Raw genomic sequence first — 19,235 nt, 5'->3', positions numbered from 1 at the left:
AAGGAGCTGGCATGCCTAGGAAAGGCTTGCTGGAAGAAGGAGGATTTAAACAAGGGCTCTGAGGTATGAGCAAGACTTCGACAAGTCGAGAAAGCAGTCCACGCTAAGAAAGAAAGGGCCCGGAAAAAGAGTTTTGCGCTGGACAAAGATGTGGCCCTCAGACCTTCAGAGCACCACAAGAAGAGACCATTAACACACACTTTCTGGATTGGCCCAGATGTAGCCTCAGAATCCTTCTTAACACAGCTCCTCTAGGCAGTCACCAAAATGGATACATTTGGCTTGTGAAATAAACGTATTTGTTTGAATGAATTTGTCACTCCTAGGAAAATGTGTTTCAGGAATAGATAACTAGTTTGATTGAAATAGAGGTAACAGACTAACATTCAGTTTCTCAGTGAATATTTATCGAGTGCCTACTATGTGCCAGGCTGTATTCAGGTACTAAGGATATGGCAGTAAAGAAGGAAACTCCAAAATAATAAAAATATCTACCCTCAGGGAGCTTACATTTTAGTGGGAGGAGACAGACAACCAACAAAATAGCAGGTAAAGATACAAACTGTGAGATCATGATAAAGGCCAAAGAGAGAAAGCAGAGAAGTGTGTTGGGGGGGTGGGGCGGGGCGGGGGGGGTGAGGATTACAAAAACCAGAGCAGTCTGGAAGGGTCTCCCTGACACACACTGAGTAAAGACTTGAAAGAGATGAGGGAGCGAGTTGTGTGGACACCCGGGAGAAGAGAGAGAACATCCAACGTGTTCAGACACAGCAGGGACAGAAGGACTGCAGCAGAGGAACAGGGAGCTGGTGGTAGGAGTCAAGGTCAGACTGGCACCAGATCACGTAGGGTCTCAGAGTCCACTCTACTGACTTCAGCTTTTTTGCCAAGTGAGATGAAGGCTTTGAGCAGAGGACTGACATAATCCAGTTTATGTTTTAACACTGGCTGCTGTGTGGAGAATAGCTTTAAAGGGGGCAATAGTAATAATATAGTCTAACATTACTATACACCAAGCACTGTCCAAAAGGCTTTTCATATGTTCTCATAGTAACATTTTGAGGTGGGTATTAGCATCATTGCTCCCATTTACAGATGAAGAGACTGAGGCATGGACAGAGCAAATCACTTCCAAGGCCCCATAGCATCGAGTAAGTGTCAGAATTGGATTCAAACCCCAAAAGTGTGGCTCCAGAGCCCCTGCTCTTGGCCTCTATCTTACTCCATGGATGGGGTAGGGGGCATACAGTAGGTGGCAGAGATAGGGGCTACATGGTAGAGGACCTTCAATGCTAGGCTAAGAAATGTGGACCGATATTTTGTGCATTATCGGGGAACCATCGAAATTGTCTGAACAGAAAACAACACGCATTAAACCGAGTTAAAACTGGTAGGGGGAGAGGCTGAAGGCTGGGAGGCCCCTGGAAGATCTGCAGAGATTCTGGCAAAGTGAGAGCAAGCCCCAAGGGTCCCCTTCCTCAACTAAACTGAGGCTTTACAGATCACATGTCCAGGCCAAAAAGAAGTATTATGGCTGCTTTCTGGGGCCAAGGGAGAGGTGTCACTAGATGTGGCCACTAATTGACATGTTCTATGCCTCACCTTCTGTGGCTCTGTCTCCCGGTCTTCAAGAAGGGTATCTACATAGATTAAGGAAAGGTCTATAATTACCTTGATATTCCTTGACAAGAGGACTTTTCCTGGTAAAAACAAAGCAGAACTTGGGTTTTATCCATGAAGTCCACTATAGAGAAAAGAGGAAGTAAAGTGGTGGGCCTTCTCTTTGTTTCTGGGGTGTGAAAGAGTCTGTCATGGGATATCACAATTGATAAACCTCCAGCTTAAAGGGGGATGATTCTTTTGACAATAATTTGTTACATAATTGATTATAAGAGACTCTTATTTAGCTGGCTATTTCACTTTTCTCCTCAAGAACACAATGCCTGACCTCACATTTGTACTGTGTGACAGGAAGGGATCATTACAACTGTCTTACAATGAGGCCCAGAGAGATCAAGTGACTTGCTCATGATTACATAGTGACCTAGGGAAGCAGCTCAGATGAGAACAGAGGATGCTCTATGGTAAGAATTTTGGGAAGCCTTTCTTCCAATTGAAAGTCACTGACCCATAGAAATGACCAGTCAGGGCCACCCACTTAAAAAGTAACTTAAGTTAGGGGTTTTAAAAATACAGGAAACATTAGGACTTCCCTGGTGGCGCAGTGGTTAAGAATCCACCTGCCAATGCAGGGGATACGGGTTTGAGCCCTGGTTCGGGAAGATCCCACATGCCGCGGAGCAACTAAGCCCATGTGCCACAACTACTAAGCCTGCGCTCTACAGCCCGCGAGCCACAACTACTGAGCCCGCATGCCACAACTACCGAAGCCCGCAAACCTAGAGTCCGTGCGCCACAATGAGAAGCCCACGCACCGCAACGAAGAGTAGCCCCCACTCACCTCAACTAGAGAAAGCCCGCGCACAGGAATGAAGACCCAACACAGCCAAAAATAAAAACAAATTAATTAATTTAAAAAAAAATCAGTACAAACTCGAGGACACACACACACACACACCCCTATTCCCTAGCTCCATCTGCTGAGAGGCCTAGAAGCAATGACACACTAATAGCGATGAACACACTTACTGATCTTGGTTTCTAACTACCATTCTCCACTAAAAGGAATTAGGGCTCCTTGGGGAAATGGCTGACTCCAAGGGTGGGGCAAAGCAAATACAAGAGTCTGGAATATCTCGTGCTTAAAGAATGGACTAGATATGCCAAAGGATACAGGCAACAGCTTGAAAGAGCTCCTATTAGACAAATCTGAACAATTTGAGGAATAAATATTGACAGTAATGGATTATAAACAATTTAATAAAACAAGAATCCACAAGTCCACACTGACCTAAATTAATGATCAAATAAATGGGGGGAAAGGGAAAGTTCTTCCTCATAGAATGTCAAATAATAAGGAATAATGAATTTAGAAAATTATCAATGGATGCTAAAACTATGATAGCTTGATAAGGAACAGGAATATTTACAGCCTCAAAAGTATCTCACCACAACTTATTTATAAATTACAAAGAGAAAAATAATAAATTTACAGTGGAGAAACCAGGCAAACACCACTTTAACTAAGTGACCAGAGTTCACATCACTAATGTTGAGACAAATGGACATCATGTGCCTCCTGATACGATGTACTGAAAAGGACACATCACCTGTGCCAAAACTGCAAAGCCTGAATCTAATCACGAGGAAACATCAGACAAACCCAAACTGAGAAACATGCCACAAAATAACTGGCTTGCACTCTTCAAAAATGTCAAGATCAAGGAAAAAAGCTGATGAACGGTTCTGGATTAAAGAAAGAGACTCGACAGCTAAATACAATGCATGACCCTGGATTGGATCCTAGACTGGGGGAAATCGACAGACGGTATATTGTTTTGACAATTTACAAAATTTGAACATGTACTGTGGATTACATACTATTTTTATCAACGTTAATCGCCAGATTTTGGGACTTCCCTGGTGGCACAGTGGTTGAGAGTCCACCTGCCAGTGCAGGGGACACAGGTTCGATCCCTGGTCCGGGAAGATCCCACATGCCGCAGAGCAACTAAGCCTATGAGCCAAAACTACTGAGCCCACGTGCCGCAACTACTGAAGCCTGCGTGCCTAGAGCCTGTGCTCCGCAACAAGAGAAGCCACCGCAATGAGAAGCCCGCATACCACAACGAAGACCCAACACAGCCAAAAATAAATAAATAAAATTTTAAAACACTGCCTGATTTTGATAACTGCACTGTGGTTATATAAGAGGATATCCTTATTCTTAGAAAATATACATTGAAGTTAGGGGTAAATGGGCGTATTTCCAACTTCTCTCAAAAATACTATACATACACCAAGAATGATAAATGAGAAAAAAATGTGAACAATTGGTAAACATGGGTAAAGGGTACAAAGGAATTCCTTGTATTATTTTCACAACTTTTCTGTATCAAAATCAAAAGTTATCAAAAAATTTAACCCCTTAAAAGTAAAACATAAAGGTAGTGAATATTACCAGTATACTTTATAAAAAGTGTTTCCATTTTCTACCTGGTGATAGGGGTGCATTTTACTGTCTATAAATTATGTCTTTAAGAAAAAAAAACTAGGGCTTCCCTGGTGGCGCAATGGTTGAGAGTCCGCCTGCCGATGCAGCAGACTCGGGTTCGTGCCCAGTCCGGGAAGATCCCACATGCCGCGGAGTGGCTGGGCCCGTGAGCCGTGGCCGCTGAGCCTGAGCGTCCGGAGCCTCTGCTCCGCAACGGGAGAGGCCAAAAACAAAAACAAAAAATCTGTTTCCTCATTTATAAAATGAAGATAATAGTACTTCTCTCACAGAATTGTTGTAAAAATTAAGTATCATGATATACATAAAGCCTTAGAATAGTAACTAGCACACAGTAGGTGCCCAATAAATACAAACTATTAGTAAGTATTCATTTGAAGAGATCAAATTAAGTTCTGCCAGGCTCAATCTGGCTAGATCAGGAATAAACATGAGTGACAGCTGATAATGAGCTCCTTTTTCTAGTCCCAGTTTCTTCCCTATTAAAGGCTCATCTTCTGCCCACTCCTGAACTCCTCCAGAATTCTTTTTTTTTTTTTTTTTTTTCTGTACGCGGGCCTCTCACTGTTGCAGCCTCTCCCGTTGCGGAGCACAGGCTCCGGACGCGCAGGCTCAGCGGCCATGGCTCACGGGCCCAGCCGCTCCGCAGCATGTGGGATCTTCCCAGACCAGGGCACGAACCCGTGTCCCCTGCATCGGCAGGCGGACTCGCAACCACTGCGCCACCAGGGAAGCCCCCTCCAGAATTCTTGACATCATCTTCCCCGACTTACATCTTCTGGCTCTGAACTCAAGTGATAATCACACTATTGAAGTCAATTATCCTGAATGCAAATGCTCCGGCCCTGTCCTGTTTCCTACCACGCCAGAAGCCCCTGGAGCTCTCGGGTTCCCGTTCTGTTTCTTCAGTGTCCTTTTCCCTCCTTCCCCTCTTGGCACAGCACTGAGGCCGTGTGCTCAGTAAGTAACTCTGGTCTTTGAAAAGCTCAGGTGGAGTTTCAGGAGGCTTTACTCGTGCATGTCTCAATGGAGCAGGGTGAAAACAAATGACACTGATGCTTATTCATGAAGATGCACAGTATAGTGTTTTCCAACAATTTTTAGGCTTTTAATCACCAGGAACTCATTTGAGACACCCATTCTCTCCCTCAGATCTTGCTAACTTAGACTCAAAGAGCCAACTCCTTGAACCCAAGGATTATGCCCTCTTCCTGTTCTAGAACAGTCCCCTGACTACCTACCATTAATACCATGTGCTCTATTCTGATTCAAATAGCAGCATCTGCTTTTTAAATACTTGTGTTAGCATATATATTTGACCCGCAATGTCTGTAAGGTAGAAATCATCCTTTCCTCTCTTTACAGATGAGGAAACTGAAGTTTGAAGAGACTAAGCAACTCCCACCGTCACATGGCAAGTTAAGTGGTGGAGGAGGGACTCAGACCCAGGTCGTCCAGCTGGGAACCCTAAGCTCTTCCCGTGGAGGCCCTGCCCCTCCCTTGTTCCCTGCTCCCTGCCCGTGCACTCCCTTCGAGGCACTTTACTGCTGGAGCAGTCACCCTGACTCTCACCCATGTTCCACACAAGACTGCTCAGCAAACACGGGAACGTCTGCCCTGCTCCTGCCAGGTCTGTTCACCCCAGCAACACACTTTAGTGTCCGAGGGGAAGTGGTGCTTGCAACACACTTAGAGAAAAGAGTGGTGATAACTTCCAGATGAGCTTGTGATTCTAAATTTAACATTCCTTTCGGTACTGAGAATTTCCACTTTCCCCCTTCCACCCCTTGGCATTTATGTAATTATAAAGCATGCCACAGGAGCTCGTTTGTCTCAGCACCACTCGGGATGAAGGTTGTTCCAGCCCCATCAAGTACATCCTTGTGGAAAGACTTTGCAGAATTTATTTGGACAGGTTCAAAAATAGTCCTTCAACAATACAATCAGATTGAACCATGACAAGTAAAATATAATTATGGCTTGGTTACATTAAAAAAAAAAAAAGTAAACAGTGAGGTTTGGGAAAACTAAAAGCAAAAGTACATAGATATTTCCTTCATCCCCAATTTCTGCATCTCCTGCAAGCAGGATTTCAAGACTGCATCCGTGGATCTTTTGAAATGGGTGAGAGAGGATGACAATCAAGGAGACAGCTCAACAGAGTGTGTTCTGAGGCCATTTCTCAGAACAAAGGCATACTTCTGCACAAGGCAAATGCAGCCTGATAAAGGCTCCCCCAGTGGGTTCTCAGAATGCCAAAGTCATTCACCTAAATGAGTTCAAAATACATATTGTTCTGGGCCAAATTATACAGTGTCAAGTTCAGACTGTATGGATTTATATATGTTGGCAGGGCAGGCCACTTTTGGGGCGCCACAGCCTTTATCCCAGTATCCTGTGCCCAGTTGGGTTCCCATCACTCTCTCCCCAAACCCATGAATTTCCTTGTATTTAGTTCCAGAAGTGCAGACAAAAAGCAAAGTTTCACAGGCCCACAAGGGAACAGGGCCCCAGAGGACTTGAATTTCTGATGAAACTTAAAGTAGAACAGAATGTGTGCCTTTGCCAACAAGCTGGGACTTTCTGAAAGGTGATTTGAGACGGGAGCAGGGAGAGGGGACAAGATCGAGCATTGTGCTTTGGGCCAGTCTCTGCTAAGAGCTACAAGGCGGGAATACAAAGTACTCTGGAGTTAAAGCAAACAGCCAATGCTTCCCTTGGCTGGCCTTTGCCCAGAACTATTCCCTCACAGAGCTCAGTTTCTCAAAACACACAAGTGGTGTTTCAAAGATGCCGGGCAAAGGGGTCCATCCGAATAAATGCCTAAAACCTAATAACGAATGACATAGAGAAGTCTGATTCCAGTGTCCATTTCCACTCCATATTCTACTGACACATCTAGAGAATTAGTGGGCATGCTGTGTTTTCTGTTTTTGTCTTTTTTCGGAGGGGACCTGTTATTCTCTCTGCCTGAATAAAGATGGAAGAATTGGGAGGAAACAGTGACTTTTAAAGCGAATATGGAGAAAAGTGTAAGAGATGAAACGGGTTGTAAGGTTATTTTTCTTCCAATTACATGAGTGTCTTGATCATGGAATGAAGAGGGCAGAGTGAAAAGCAGCGGAATGGCTATGGCAGGCCAGGGCCATGACTTCCAGTCCTGGGCTCAGGCCATCTTTGGGCTTCAACTGATCCAAAGAAATGAAAAAGCCCAGAGAGCAGAGGAGCCTGGACAGTTTGTAGGGCCGAGAGCCGCTGCTGCCTGTTTTGGTCCAGAGTTTAGCACACCTTTCTGGGAAGGGGGCTGGGGTGAAGGACGAGGAAGGAAAAGGGGAGAAGGTATACCTACACTTACAAGAATTGTCTAATCACTGTTCCTGAATTGGGGTCAGACACCAGCTCCACCCTGATGCCCACCCCATCCCTCCACACCTCTCCTGCCCCTGCATACTCGGGCTATACTGACCTTCTTGTGGTTCCCCAACAATAAAACGCATTGCCATGATTCTGAGCCTTTGCAAAAGCTACCTTCCCTCTCTTCCTGTCTGTCTGGAAGGTCCAATGAACTTCAAGCTTCAGCCCGCGTTCTCCCCTCCTCTGCCAGGCCGTCCTAAGGAGACTTAGCTGCTCCTTCTCCTTTGCTCTCACTGCACTTTGTCTACACTACTCCTCGTCCAGTGTCAGAAAGGGTTTGAGTGTCTGTCTTTGCTTCAGACTCTAAGCTCCTTAAAGGGGCCTGTGTCTTGTCTCTCATCCATTTATCTCTGCTGCCTATAACAGTGCTCAGCTCACGGCAGATGCTCAATCAGCATTTAAAGGGACAAGTGGGATCAAGTTCCACCCATCTTAATTTTATTATAAAGAGGGAGAAATAAGATCTGAAAGACTGAGCTCTGAGATTCTGCACATTTTTAGAAGAAATTGCTACAATACTACTTTTGTGTCTAGCCTCCCTGGTTCAAGTGAAACCAAAGGTATAAATTCACAGAGGGGCATGAGTAGTGGCCCTTTCGTCCCCAGACTTCAGCTGCTATGTGAAGATGAAATCAACCCCAAACATGGCCTTCCGGCCAGCTGTGTGAGCCACGAGCTCTCCCCAGCCCCCAGGACAAAGCCCCCAGTGCTGAGGCCCGGACGGTGTCGAGCTCCTTGAAGCTGTGGGGAATCATGCCATCAATGGAGTGGGCCACTGACAGACACAGCGAGGTCCCGTACCTGCCAAGACAGCCCACTACCCGACCTCAGCGCAGCAGACACAGCTGAGACGTGCCCAGCCAGGGCCGATGATGAGAACACAGGGTTTTAAAGAACGGCCAGAGCAAGCGAGGATCCTCAAGGCATTTGTCATCTTCTTCGGACAACGCGGCAGCACTCTCCAAGCTCCGATTTATGAGGTGGAAGCAGCTCTGAAACTACACGTTAAGGGGCGAGTGGGGAGGAATGCACAACGGCTGTGGTTCCAGTAAGGCTCTAAAGAGAGGCTGGGACCAGGCGGTTACAGCTGCTGGCAGTCCAAATATACTTTTCCTCCTGCTCAGAGACCCTTTAAAGGCAAAGAAACGCAGGCAATGCACTGGGCTGCCTATTTTTGTTTCATTTATTTCTTTCAAGACCACCTCCTTGCAATTTCCAGAGAGAAAATACAAAACAAGAAACAGACTTGGTTTCAAATACATAAACAGTGTGCTGGAGTTGAAAGCATTACTGACAACATTGTCACAGAAGAGTGTCAGCTTACTCCAGGGCACTTCAGTATTCCTGAGGAATAAACGTGATTTCTCTTTCCCTCCCACCGGGATGTTCTCAGACGTGAGTCACTGCTCCTGCTCCTGTAAGGAAGGACACTCAGGTTAGAACTGTGCACACAGCGTTCCGACAACCCTCTCTAACTTGCTGCTGCAGGTCAGACCCAGAGGACCGACGGGCCCCAAGCCTTACCACTCTGTTTGCTTTAAATCTGTCTCACAAGAGGACTGTATCCTTCCAGCCCAGGTTCTTCAGAGTGGCTCCTCAATCTTTGAGGGGGGAAAATAGAAAAGGAACGCAACAGGGCTGAACAGTCTGTACCTGGATAACTATATTCCTAAAACCCATCAAAGGGACGGATCCCAGGTGACTGGAAAGAGCATGGCTCTGGAATCAAATGGCCTACCAATGACAGGAACTTCGGCAAGTTTCTTAAACCTCAGTGAAATTCGGCCTTCTCATCTGCTGAATGAGGGTAGTAAAACCTCTCTCACAAATCTACTGGGAGAGAGGTCTAGAGAAAGAATGTAAAGATGGAGCGCCTAGGATGGTCCACAGGTCATAGCAGGCACTCCGCAAGCAATTACCATGATATGACTACATTGAAAAAGCCCCAAGTTGGGATTTTGTTCCTCTTTTCAGAGAATGGAGGATGACGACATCAAGGCACAGACTCCAGTTCAGATAAAGTTACAAAAGGCCATTTTGGAGCCGTACGCACAAGGCTGTAAATACTGTAACAATATTTTCCACAGTAACTCTCAGCCGTTAAATACATCCACATATAACCACCCCTGAGCCATTTATCCATGACAACTCAGTTTGGAACAATGAAAACATTTCAAACAATTAAAAGACCTGAAGCTCCTCTCCCTGTTCCTTTATGTTCTCCTCTAACTTCAGCCGTGGTGCCAAAGAGCGAGGCGCCAGGGAGCAGTGGAAAGCGCCTGTCGTCAGCGCTGACACCCCGCAGCTGCGCCTCTGCTCACTTGCGCTGTCCCTCTGATCAGCTCACCCTGGCTCTGGCGCGGGGACGGGGCATGACTACAGAGGGCCTGCGAGACGCCTGCCCGGCTTCCCCACTGGCCGACTCCCCTGCTCCCAGTCCCCTCCCCAGGCCCGCACCGGCTGTTCAGTAGGCAGCTGACCGTCTGAGCACGTTCTCAGACAGAGGCTACCGAGCTGTGGTGGCATACTGTCATTTAAGATCCGGCCACCCTCGTGGCTACAGCTTTTGACCAGAACTGGGACACTCATTTGTACCTCCTTTTCTGCCCTACTTATTATTATGGTGGAACAACAAACGAGTCTGTCACCCTTTCTTAGTTGGCCTCAATTATAATAACCAACATTTCTATTTATATATATATATAGCACCTCATAGCTTAAAAACATTTCACATTTAATCCTCACAACAACCCTGTAGGCAGAAATTACTACCCTCATTTTACAGACAGAAAACAATCTCAGAAGTCAAAAACTCAAGAGCACATAGAAAGCAAGTGATGGACCAGGACTCACATCTGGGTGTCCTGGCTTCTGTGCTCTTTCCACTGGCCCCTTGCTGCTGCCCAGATCACAGTGATTCTAGCTCAAGGGTAACCAAGAAAGTAGATGATTCTACACATCCAGAGAATGTGAAGCTCTTCATGAAGCTTGTGTTGCTATAAAGGTTATGCCTTAATAAGCCTGAGGCCGTTAGCACATCTAATAAGACATACAATTTATTTCATTCATTCATTTTACATTTATTTGAGCACCTACTTTGTTCCAGGCCCTGGGGATACAAAAATAAATACCACCTCTGTCCGAAGGGCTGCTACGCACAAAAACCTTAGGAACCGTGCTACCTCCTTCCTCTTGAGGCATGTGTTACACTTTTTCATCCTGTCTGCATCATTAAAAACCCATCTGTAGACAAGGACTTCGGCAGAATCATGTGGGACTCACAGTCAAGAACCTGTGCTCTTCAGTAGAAAGCAGAATAATGGCTGAGTTCAGAAGTCTTTAGGTTTAGCTTGAACGTGTGTTGAGATGTTTACAGGGCACTCTGAGATCTCGAACACAAGTGCTACCTACAGGTATCAGATATTTAATACGGATCTACTTTACCCTAAGGATAAACGCTGAGGCAGACTCCTGAGCACTTAGGGTCTCGGTGGTGCCGCAGTGACATGACAGTGTATTTATCAACTATATGCGCTCTAAAGAATTCTGCGGGGACTCAGGAGAAAGAAAGAGAAATATCAATTCTGTACATACTTTGACATATTTTCCATGTAGAAGATATGGAGCCTGGAAATCATGCTGACAGTTGGAGTAGGCCATTCCCAAGCCCATTCCAGAGCCAAAGGCTAATGGCCACATTCTTCCTGGTGAGCAGAAAAGGAAAATCCCAATAGGGAACCATTAAGAGAAAATAAAGCTTTTCTCCAGCTTAAATACATTTGCTTAGGGTTCAATAAATACTCCACATGCATCATACTGTTGACTATAATATGCCACACACTTCTGTCAACGTTTAATCACCAGCCAAAAAATGGGAAAGGGGGCTCTATTAAGTACCCATGCTGCTAGATTTGAGGTATTAATAAGCCGTACAATATGAAAACAGCAGACACAGTTGAACCTCTTAACTTTTCTATGTCAGTTCTAACCATTTGCTCATATTAACTAACTCTTAAACTTAGAAATAAAACCACCTTTCGGTAAGGGCTTTGAATTTTTAAAATATGTAAGAATTTCTGGAACTTCCCTGGTGGCGCAGTGGTTAAGAATCCGCCTGCCAATGCAGGGGACATGGGTTCGAGCCCTGGTCCGGGAAAATCCCACGTGCCTCGGAGCAACTAAGCCCGTGCGCCACAACTACTGAGCCCACGTGCTGCAACTACTGAAGCCCGCACGCCTAGAGCCCGTGCTCTGCAACAAGAGAAGCCACCGCGATGAGAAGCCCGTGCACTGCAATGAAGAGCAGACTGCTGCCTCCGCTGCAACTAGAGAAAGCCCACACACAGCAACGAAGACCCAACGCAGCCAAAAATAAATATAAATAAATAAATTTATTTTTTAAAAAATAGAATTTCACCAATATCTACATATTTTGATTCTAGTAAGTCATGAGGTTTTCTTAAGCCAATGCCATGATTATTTCACATCAGCACTATGTGTGAATTATGATTCTCTAGTTGTGTATTCCCCACCAGTTCTTCATGGAAAGAGGTCAAAGTGACCCCTTTGGCTTCTATTCAATATCCAAACTGCAGAAGTTCTTCCACAAAATGAAAGTGACATTTCCTGCCCTTTGCTTAGGAGAATTTTTGGCCAAAAAGCATGGGTATTTCTGGTCTACTTTTTTACTACCAGCAGGACTCTCGTTTTCAAGTTCCTTTAGAAAAACTTATAATTAATTAGAATTATCTGAGAGTGTAGATTTGGCCAAATGACTCACTGGCATAAAGTACAGGCTTTTCTTAATGAAGATATCAGGCACCCTGACTCAATGCTCAGGGGGAATTCTGGAGATGCCCAGCCCATTTTGACCTTTTTTGAGTCCATGGTCTTTGTCTAGCTCATTTTAGAGGCCTACCCAAACCCATAAAAGGATGGACTGGCAGCCATGTAGCCATGCCTTCCAGAAGTGTCCCTGCCATGTGCACCTATACACCAGGACATTATGTTGTAAAGGTAGGAAGAGTCACACTTACTTTTAAAGAAGGTAAGTGAGAAAACAAGTCCTAATCCAAAACCAGTACCTACAAAGAGGGAGGAAAAACATGTTAAATATCTTAATAGTAATGACAAAAACAAAACGAACATTTCATAAATGTGAACACCTATAAAACAGATTTTTTAATTTGGTAGAGAGATGATTTTCTCATTTCTAACCTTCCTTCTTGTTGTCAGAGGCTTTATCTATGACTTTGGTCCCTTTGCCCCAATAGGGTATAAGAACTTTCTTCACCATTCTGTCTAAACAAGTCTTAGGGATGGGAGAACAAACCAGGAGGCAGTTCCCGAGTAGAGGCTCTCTGCACTGCTTGCGAACAGCGTCCAGCACCTTGGGCTCTCCCACCCACCTTCCGCAGCGGTGCCACAGCCGGCACATCAGGGAAACAACGTGAGCAGGAAGCTCCCCTTGTCGTTTCAGCACTTTGAGTGATGGCTACTTTTTGAGGAAGATGCAAAGGAGCGATCCAGAACAGTTGCCAAAGGTTGTCACAAGTCAAACACAAGTCAGAGTGTCCAGAGAGAGGGAAAGCACCTCCTCAAGTGTGAAGATTAATCCCCTCTCCTCATTTTACTCATAGGGCATTTTTAACCACTATCTTTCAAAATAAAAGAACAGATGCAAGCCTCTTTTAATGATCTGGTAGAAAAAAAATTTTTTTAATACCTAATTTTAAATCAAACTTCATAGGAACGTAAGCTTGGGGTTAAAAAAAGAAAACAAAGAAGGTTAAATTCTCATTTTGACCAATATTTCTCAAACCTTGGTCACTGCTACAGTCATAATTTTTGCTAATGCGTACTTCACCTGCACACTTATTTTCTTTGAAAAAACCATCAATGTATGTATTTAATTATATAAATTCAACCTCAACTTAAAAAATATTGGTATAATCATAGATTTGAGTGCTACCTATATTTTTTTCATAAGGTGTGTTAAAATGAATGTAGAACCATTAAAATAAAAACATTTACCTGTGGTACTACTTCAGGAAAAAAAATCATCTCACATACTGTAGAGATACATGTCCCAAACTTTGAGATAAACTTATTTTTCCATTATCAAAAAAGTAAGTTATACATGCCAAGGAAGACAGCTAAGATCTGACTTTTTTTTCCCCAGACTTGACAGATTAATTGTTTTCAGACTCTTCAGAGTATTCTGACGCTCTTTACTAAGTGTCTGCTCCAAGGTCCAACAGAGACCCTGACCAACCTCTTTACAATTAAGCACCACATAAAAGTCCCAATTCTCACTTGCCTTAATGGTTTTCAAATATGTGCTGTTGAAATTCCAAGAGCTTCTTTCCTGTCTAACCATGAATTTAGGCTACTGCAGTGTGAACATTCAAAGTACTCCTCAGTCAGCAAACCTGACCTTTCTGCTCCAAACACAGAGAACTTCGTCTTGAGCAAACAAGCTAATCCACACCTTTTTTGCTTCACCTATGCAACAATCCAGCTGATGCTGGCCTGAAAAAAGTGTTTATGCTATTATCCAGAATGATTTCTGATAATTTTCTCTTACCGTCTATAGGTGGCCATGATGTGTGTTTCCTTCCTATGACTATATCCTATACAAATATGAATTTTAATTAAAAATCATTACTTTGTACTGTCCAATAGACTCTGCATTAGGTACTGGTGCCCAACTTTAAAATGCAACATTTGAAGATCACTCATGTCATCCCAATTTCTATGTAATTTAATATAATGATGGAAAACTCGTCAGTTTACAGACCACTATAGTTAACCTATTCAAGGCTGTTATAAAGAGAAGGAAAAGGAACAAACATCAGTATTTCCCATGAGTACCCAACATTCCCTCCCTACTCTACCAAAGAAAAAAATAAAATTATCTTTTAAACCAAACACCACCCTGATATGGTATTACCCCCCAGTTTCCAGATGCAGAAAATAACTTGCTCAAGGACATGCTCAGTTAGTGGAAGAGCAATGAACTGGGCCCAAGCCTGTCAGACTCCAAAGCTACTATACCCACTATGTCCTGACACTGGATTCCCCTACAACTTAAACCCCTAAACAATCACTACCTCCAAGGGAAATTGGAGTGTCAAGATTTCTACTGCCAACGAAGTAGGATACAGCCAAAAACCAAATTGTGCTTCCTATGCAACAGCCCAGAACACTAGACAACCAGGGTAGTAACAAGTCTGCACAAGGCCAGATGGGCTTGTTCCGATTCATTCCCAGACTAATCCTACAGCACATGTCACAGACACAAGTCTACCTGGTAGGTGTGATTCAAGAACTTCAGGGAAATGGCAACTATCACAATCGATAGTCCTCAGCAAGAATCTGCTGTTGCTTGGTTTATAAAATGGCACAGGATTCAATTTCAAAGCAACTTGCCTCACCCCCTTGCAGCTGGAAGATGAGTAAGACAGTAAATTGGTACTAGAAAATGAGGTAAAGAATTTGGACTGGCCTACAGATTTCAAACCAGGCAATGGGATGGGGAGTTAGGCCAGTAAAAACATAATGGCTTACAATCTGAGCTTTTGGTCTTCTCCATCTGGAAGGCAATTTTTTGGCAAACAAATCAAAAGCCCAAAAGGAAAATATTTCAGCATTTTTCTTGTCCCTCTGATTCCATGCCTGTCTCTCCTATTTTCCCCCAAGGAAAGAAAGCTCTCTGATGCTCAACTTTTCCTAACAGTAGACCAAGAACGATGCTAAATCCACTGCTACCAGTATCACTCAACCACAAAGAGGAGAAATGCTTCAACATCAACCAGTACAGAGCAGAAAATCTTCCCTCTCTAGACTTCATTTAAGTTCAGGTATATGCCTGACCATCCAGTTTTGCTCCGATTAAAGGCATTTACCTGCAAGTATAAATATGAGATCAAAATTACAGTTCAGACTAGCCCAAAGACGGAGTGTACTCTACAGTCTTAGTTAAATTGGGCTGCTACATCTTCAATTCCTATGAGACTTTTCTTCTCCACTTCTATATTTTTAAGACACAAAATATCAAGTCTGTTCTCTTCAGAAAAAATAATATGGAAAATGATGTTTAAATGCCAACGTGTTACTTTAAGTTAGCTACCTCGGTTATTTAAGAGATAAACAGTGGTGGAACTGCTGATGAGTTTTACAGGTTCAAGTTCTCACACGCTCAATTTTCTTTTAAAAGGCAACATGTTGCTTCAAAGAAAGTCCCACCTGATTAGGGGACACCAACTCTGCAGCTGTTTCCACTAAAGATTGGCACCTCTAGGCCAGGTTTAAACTTCATAACAATAAAACATGAAAGGTTTGTCTTACAATGAAAACAAACCAACATGGAAAAGAGAAGAGTTTTCTCTGCCTTTGGCCACTTTTTTTTGTTGTTGCATGACAAGTTCTCTTAGAAGAAAAAGCCAAAGGAAAAAGTACAAAGCATTTTTCACCTTCCCTGGAAGCAAATATTTAACTATGAATAAAATTTATATAACTCTGCCTCCCTTTTAAGCCTGTTCTTTTGGCCCATGATGTCTGGAATGACAAATAACCCTAAAGTAAAGAAATGCCTGATTGTAGGTACACATCTTCCTAATGGCAAAGTCCACCAAGGGGGGTGGGGAGCAAGGCAAAGAAGCCAAAAAAACAACAAAAAAACCCCCCACCCCATAACAGAGAAGCCTTATGGAATTGACATTAGGCAGGAAGCCCGTGCTCTGAAACCATTTCTTCTGGAAAGGAAAAAGAATTGGCACAAATTCTTTCAAAAAGAAATTACTCTGAATCAATCTAACCCTGCACTTTAGGGCATGCTTAGTGCCCAAAAGGACATCATAAAACCAGCTAGTAGATAAACACACATTTTTAGAAAGAAGCAATTCCTTAACAATTCATCTGATACTATTTTAGTAACAAAACAACAGAGAAGTTGCTCCACTAACTACATAAAAAATACTGCCTCATCACATCCCCAAGTGGAGTTTACAACAAATTTAAAAGAATAACAACCAACAGCAGGATACCAGTGTATACCCTAAGCCACACTTTGTGTGGGGGGGAGCGGAACTATGCTGATGGCCCTCACTGTGACATATGGACCATTTCTAGTTAATCAATGCAACTTTTAGGAAAGTCTTTGCTCTTACCATGCCATATATCATAAAGCTTGACTTCACTGAAATTACTGAGAAAGCAAACATAATCTGCAAGAATTAAGAAGCAGGCTACATAATCTGACTGCAGTCCTGGGGTAGAAATGTACTTTGAATTTTTGGGGGGGCCGCACCGGATGGCATGCAGGATCTTAGTTCCCCGACCCGGGATCAAACCCAGGCCCCCTGCAGTGGAAGCGCGGAGTCTTAACCACTGGATTGCCAGCGAAGTCCCAGAAGTGTACTTTGGATATCAGTCCCTAAGCAGAACAAGTTGGAGCAATAAAGGTTCCTGTGGAATCAACTTTGTAGAAGTCGCAATTGCCAATGGACTTTCAACTGAGGAAGAATAACTCAGTGTTGGGAGAGGCATAAAAAAATCCTTAGAAAGTCACTTAGAAAACATTTCTATGAAAAACTGATCATAGGGGAAAGAAGACCATAGACCCACTTTATTTATCAGTAATTGATTATATAATTAAGATCTCACTCCAGCTTATAGTTAACATTTTAAACAAAGCTCCTAAATTCATAAGTCTAATGTGTAGTTATCAATGCTAAATTTTCATCTGCATCTAAAAATTAAACTTGCAAAGCAACTCCATTTTAAGTTTATAATATAACAAGATGTATGAGCAAAACCTTAACTACCACATTCAGCTGGCAGCTTATGAAGATGAGAAACTACAGGAACTATAAGCAAGGTTTCAAGATCCTAGGAGCCATGGGCCAAACAACTTTATTCTTAAATGTCTGAAAGAAAAGATACAGCTTCCAAAAAATGAGAGATTTACTCTCCCACTGAGTGGGATGGCAAGAGCACTGATGCTGTCACGAGACAGGCCCAGTTCAGACCGCTGGGCCATCCTCACCAGCCAGCTCTCTGACCTTAGGTCAGTGCTTTAACCTCGCCCGCCCTCAACGTGCTCATCTGTAGAGTGAAAACCATCTCCTAGGGTTGCTCTATTAGGAAAAGGTAAAGGTATCTGCAGTGTCTGACACAGACTTCAATAAAAAGTAGTTAAGTTCTGCTACCTTTCTAAAAAAACTCAAAAGATCTCAAAACTGTAAGGTAATAGTTAAATCCTCTACTAAAACACAACTCCCTGGCTTGTGGAGGATCACATTGTGGGTGAACCACAGCTGAAAATCAGAATCTATTTTTCCCACTCTTTGCATAGTTGACTTTATTTCATAGGCATTAGCAACTGTTTATAGAAATACATCAGGTTTTGCTACATGTTTTTTAAAAAATAGGGGATTCCTTCAGACTCACTGCTGAACTAGAACATTTTGCTTTAAGATATAATAAAGATTTTCCTAGAGCTGTCTTGTGTTTAATAAAACTATATTTATGCTTTGAACATGGATTAATATGAAACTGGCCTATTTAGAATGGGTGTGCTTGCCTGTTCAATCATGTTTCTATCAACACTATTACAATCATCAAATGCATTTGTTGTGACAGACAAACAAGAACGTGCTTTTATAGAAAAGTACCCTTGGGACTGAGTTTGGTGAGAATTACATTTCCAAGAAACATTCCTGATTTATGAAAGATGCTCAGGGCCCAATTTATGAGGGGGAAAAAAATAGTTTTAAGTCAACTCCAAACTGTGTTACCTAATCCTTTGAGGCAAAGACAGATTGTCCCAGGTGTCCATGTGTAAATGCCAAGTCATGTGAATTAACCAAGAAAGTGTGCCAGACCAAAGGCCCAGAGATGGTAAATGTGGTCTGTGTTAATCAGCTTCTCACAAGTCAACATTGCTGCAGGGAATGTAGGAAATAGACTAAGAAGGTGGCTATTTTACAAGACCTTAACCTTCCTGTTGCCTATCGGACTAGACAGAGGCTGAAACATCTGTAGGAATTTCTAGGGTGGACATCAAATACCAGGATTCTGATCAGAACAAGTAAAGCAGTCAGCAGAAAGCAGTAAAGATAGGGAAGGTAAATGTGGAAGTCATTACTCGTGTGCTCTGCTTGAAGAAAAGCCAAACTCACAAAAAGGGTCCTTTTAAATGAGTGCATACAGCACATAATCTAGCTTTCAGAATTCTGACAGTCGTACAACTTTCCAAGAATGAAAAAAAGAAACATGGCTGTACACATTTTACTAAAATATAGTTAGTTAATTCACATGTGGGCATAGTATGTAGGAAAATGTGAAGACGCTCTGAAGATTAGTTATTAGAGGGACATTGAAAATGAAGAATTATTAAGTTTCAATAAACACAATAAAAGATGCCATGTGTTACATTTATGGGGGGAGGGCGATTTGGAGGTACTAACACTTATAGAGTGGCAGGCACTGCACTACCGTTTCTATATATTATTTCATTTGATCTACAGAACCAGCTATGAGGTGTACTATGATCTTGTCTTACAGAAGAGGAAACAATGTAAAGGGGTTAAGTGACTTACCCAAGTACACACAACTAAAAAGGGGAATTCAAACCCAAGCTGTCTGACTCCAAAATCATGGCTCTTCCCTATCCGCAGAGATAAAC

At 43.1% G+C, this 19,235-nt stretch overlaps 1 protein-coding gene across 1 annotated transcript in view; it reads right to left on the bottom strand.

Moving 5' to 3' along the window:
* Nucleotides 1–8,706: 8,706 nt before the first annotated feature.
* Nucleotides 8,707–19,235, bottom strand: part of MICOS10 (mitochondrial contact site and cristae organizing system subunit 10) — a 36,651-nt gene continuing 26,122 nt past the window's right edge. The window contains exons 2-4 of the mRNA XM_079932264.1: nt 12,583–12,630; nt 11,141–11,250; nt 8,707–8,961 (exon numbers count right to left, since the gene is read on the bottom strand). Coding sequence (XP_079788390.1) covers nt 8,947–8,961; nt 11,141–11,250; nt 12,583–12,630 — 173 coding nt within the window. The 3' untranslated portion in view covers nt 8,707–8,946. The remainder of the gene's footprint in view (nt 8,962–11,140; nt 11,251–12,582; nt 12,631–19,235) is intronic.

The sequence above is a fragment of the Stenella coeruleoalba genome (genome assembly GCF_951394435.1).
Source record: "Stenella coeruleoalba genome assembly, chromosome: 1".
NCBI lineage: Eukaryota > Metazoa > Chordata > Mammalia > Artiodactyla > Delphinidae > Stenella > Stenella coeruleoalba.
This window is presented reverse-complemented; position numbering and strand designations above follow the sequence as displayed.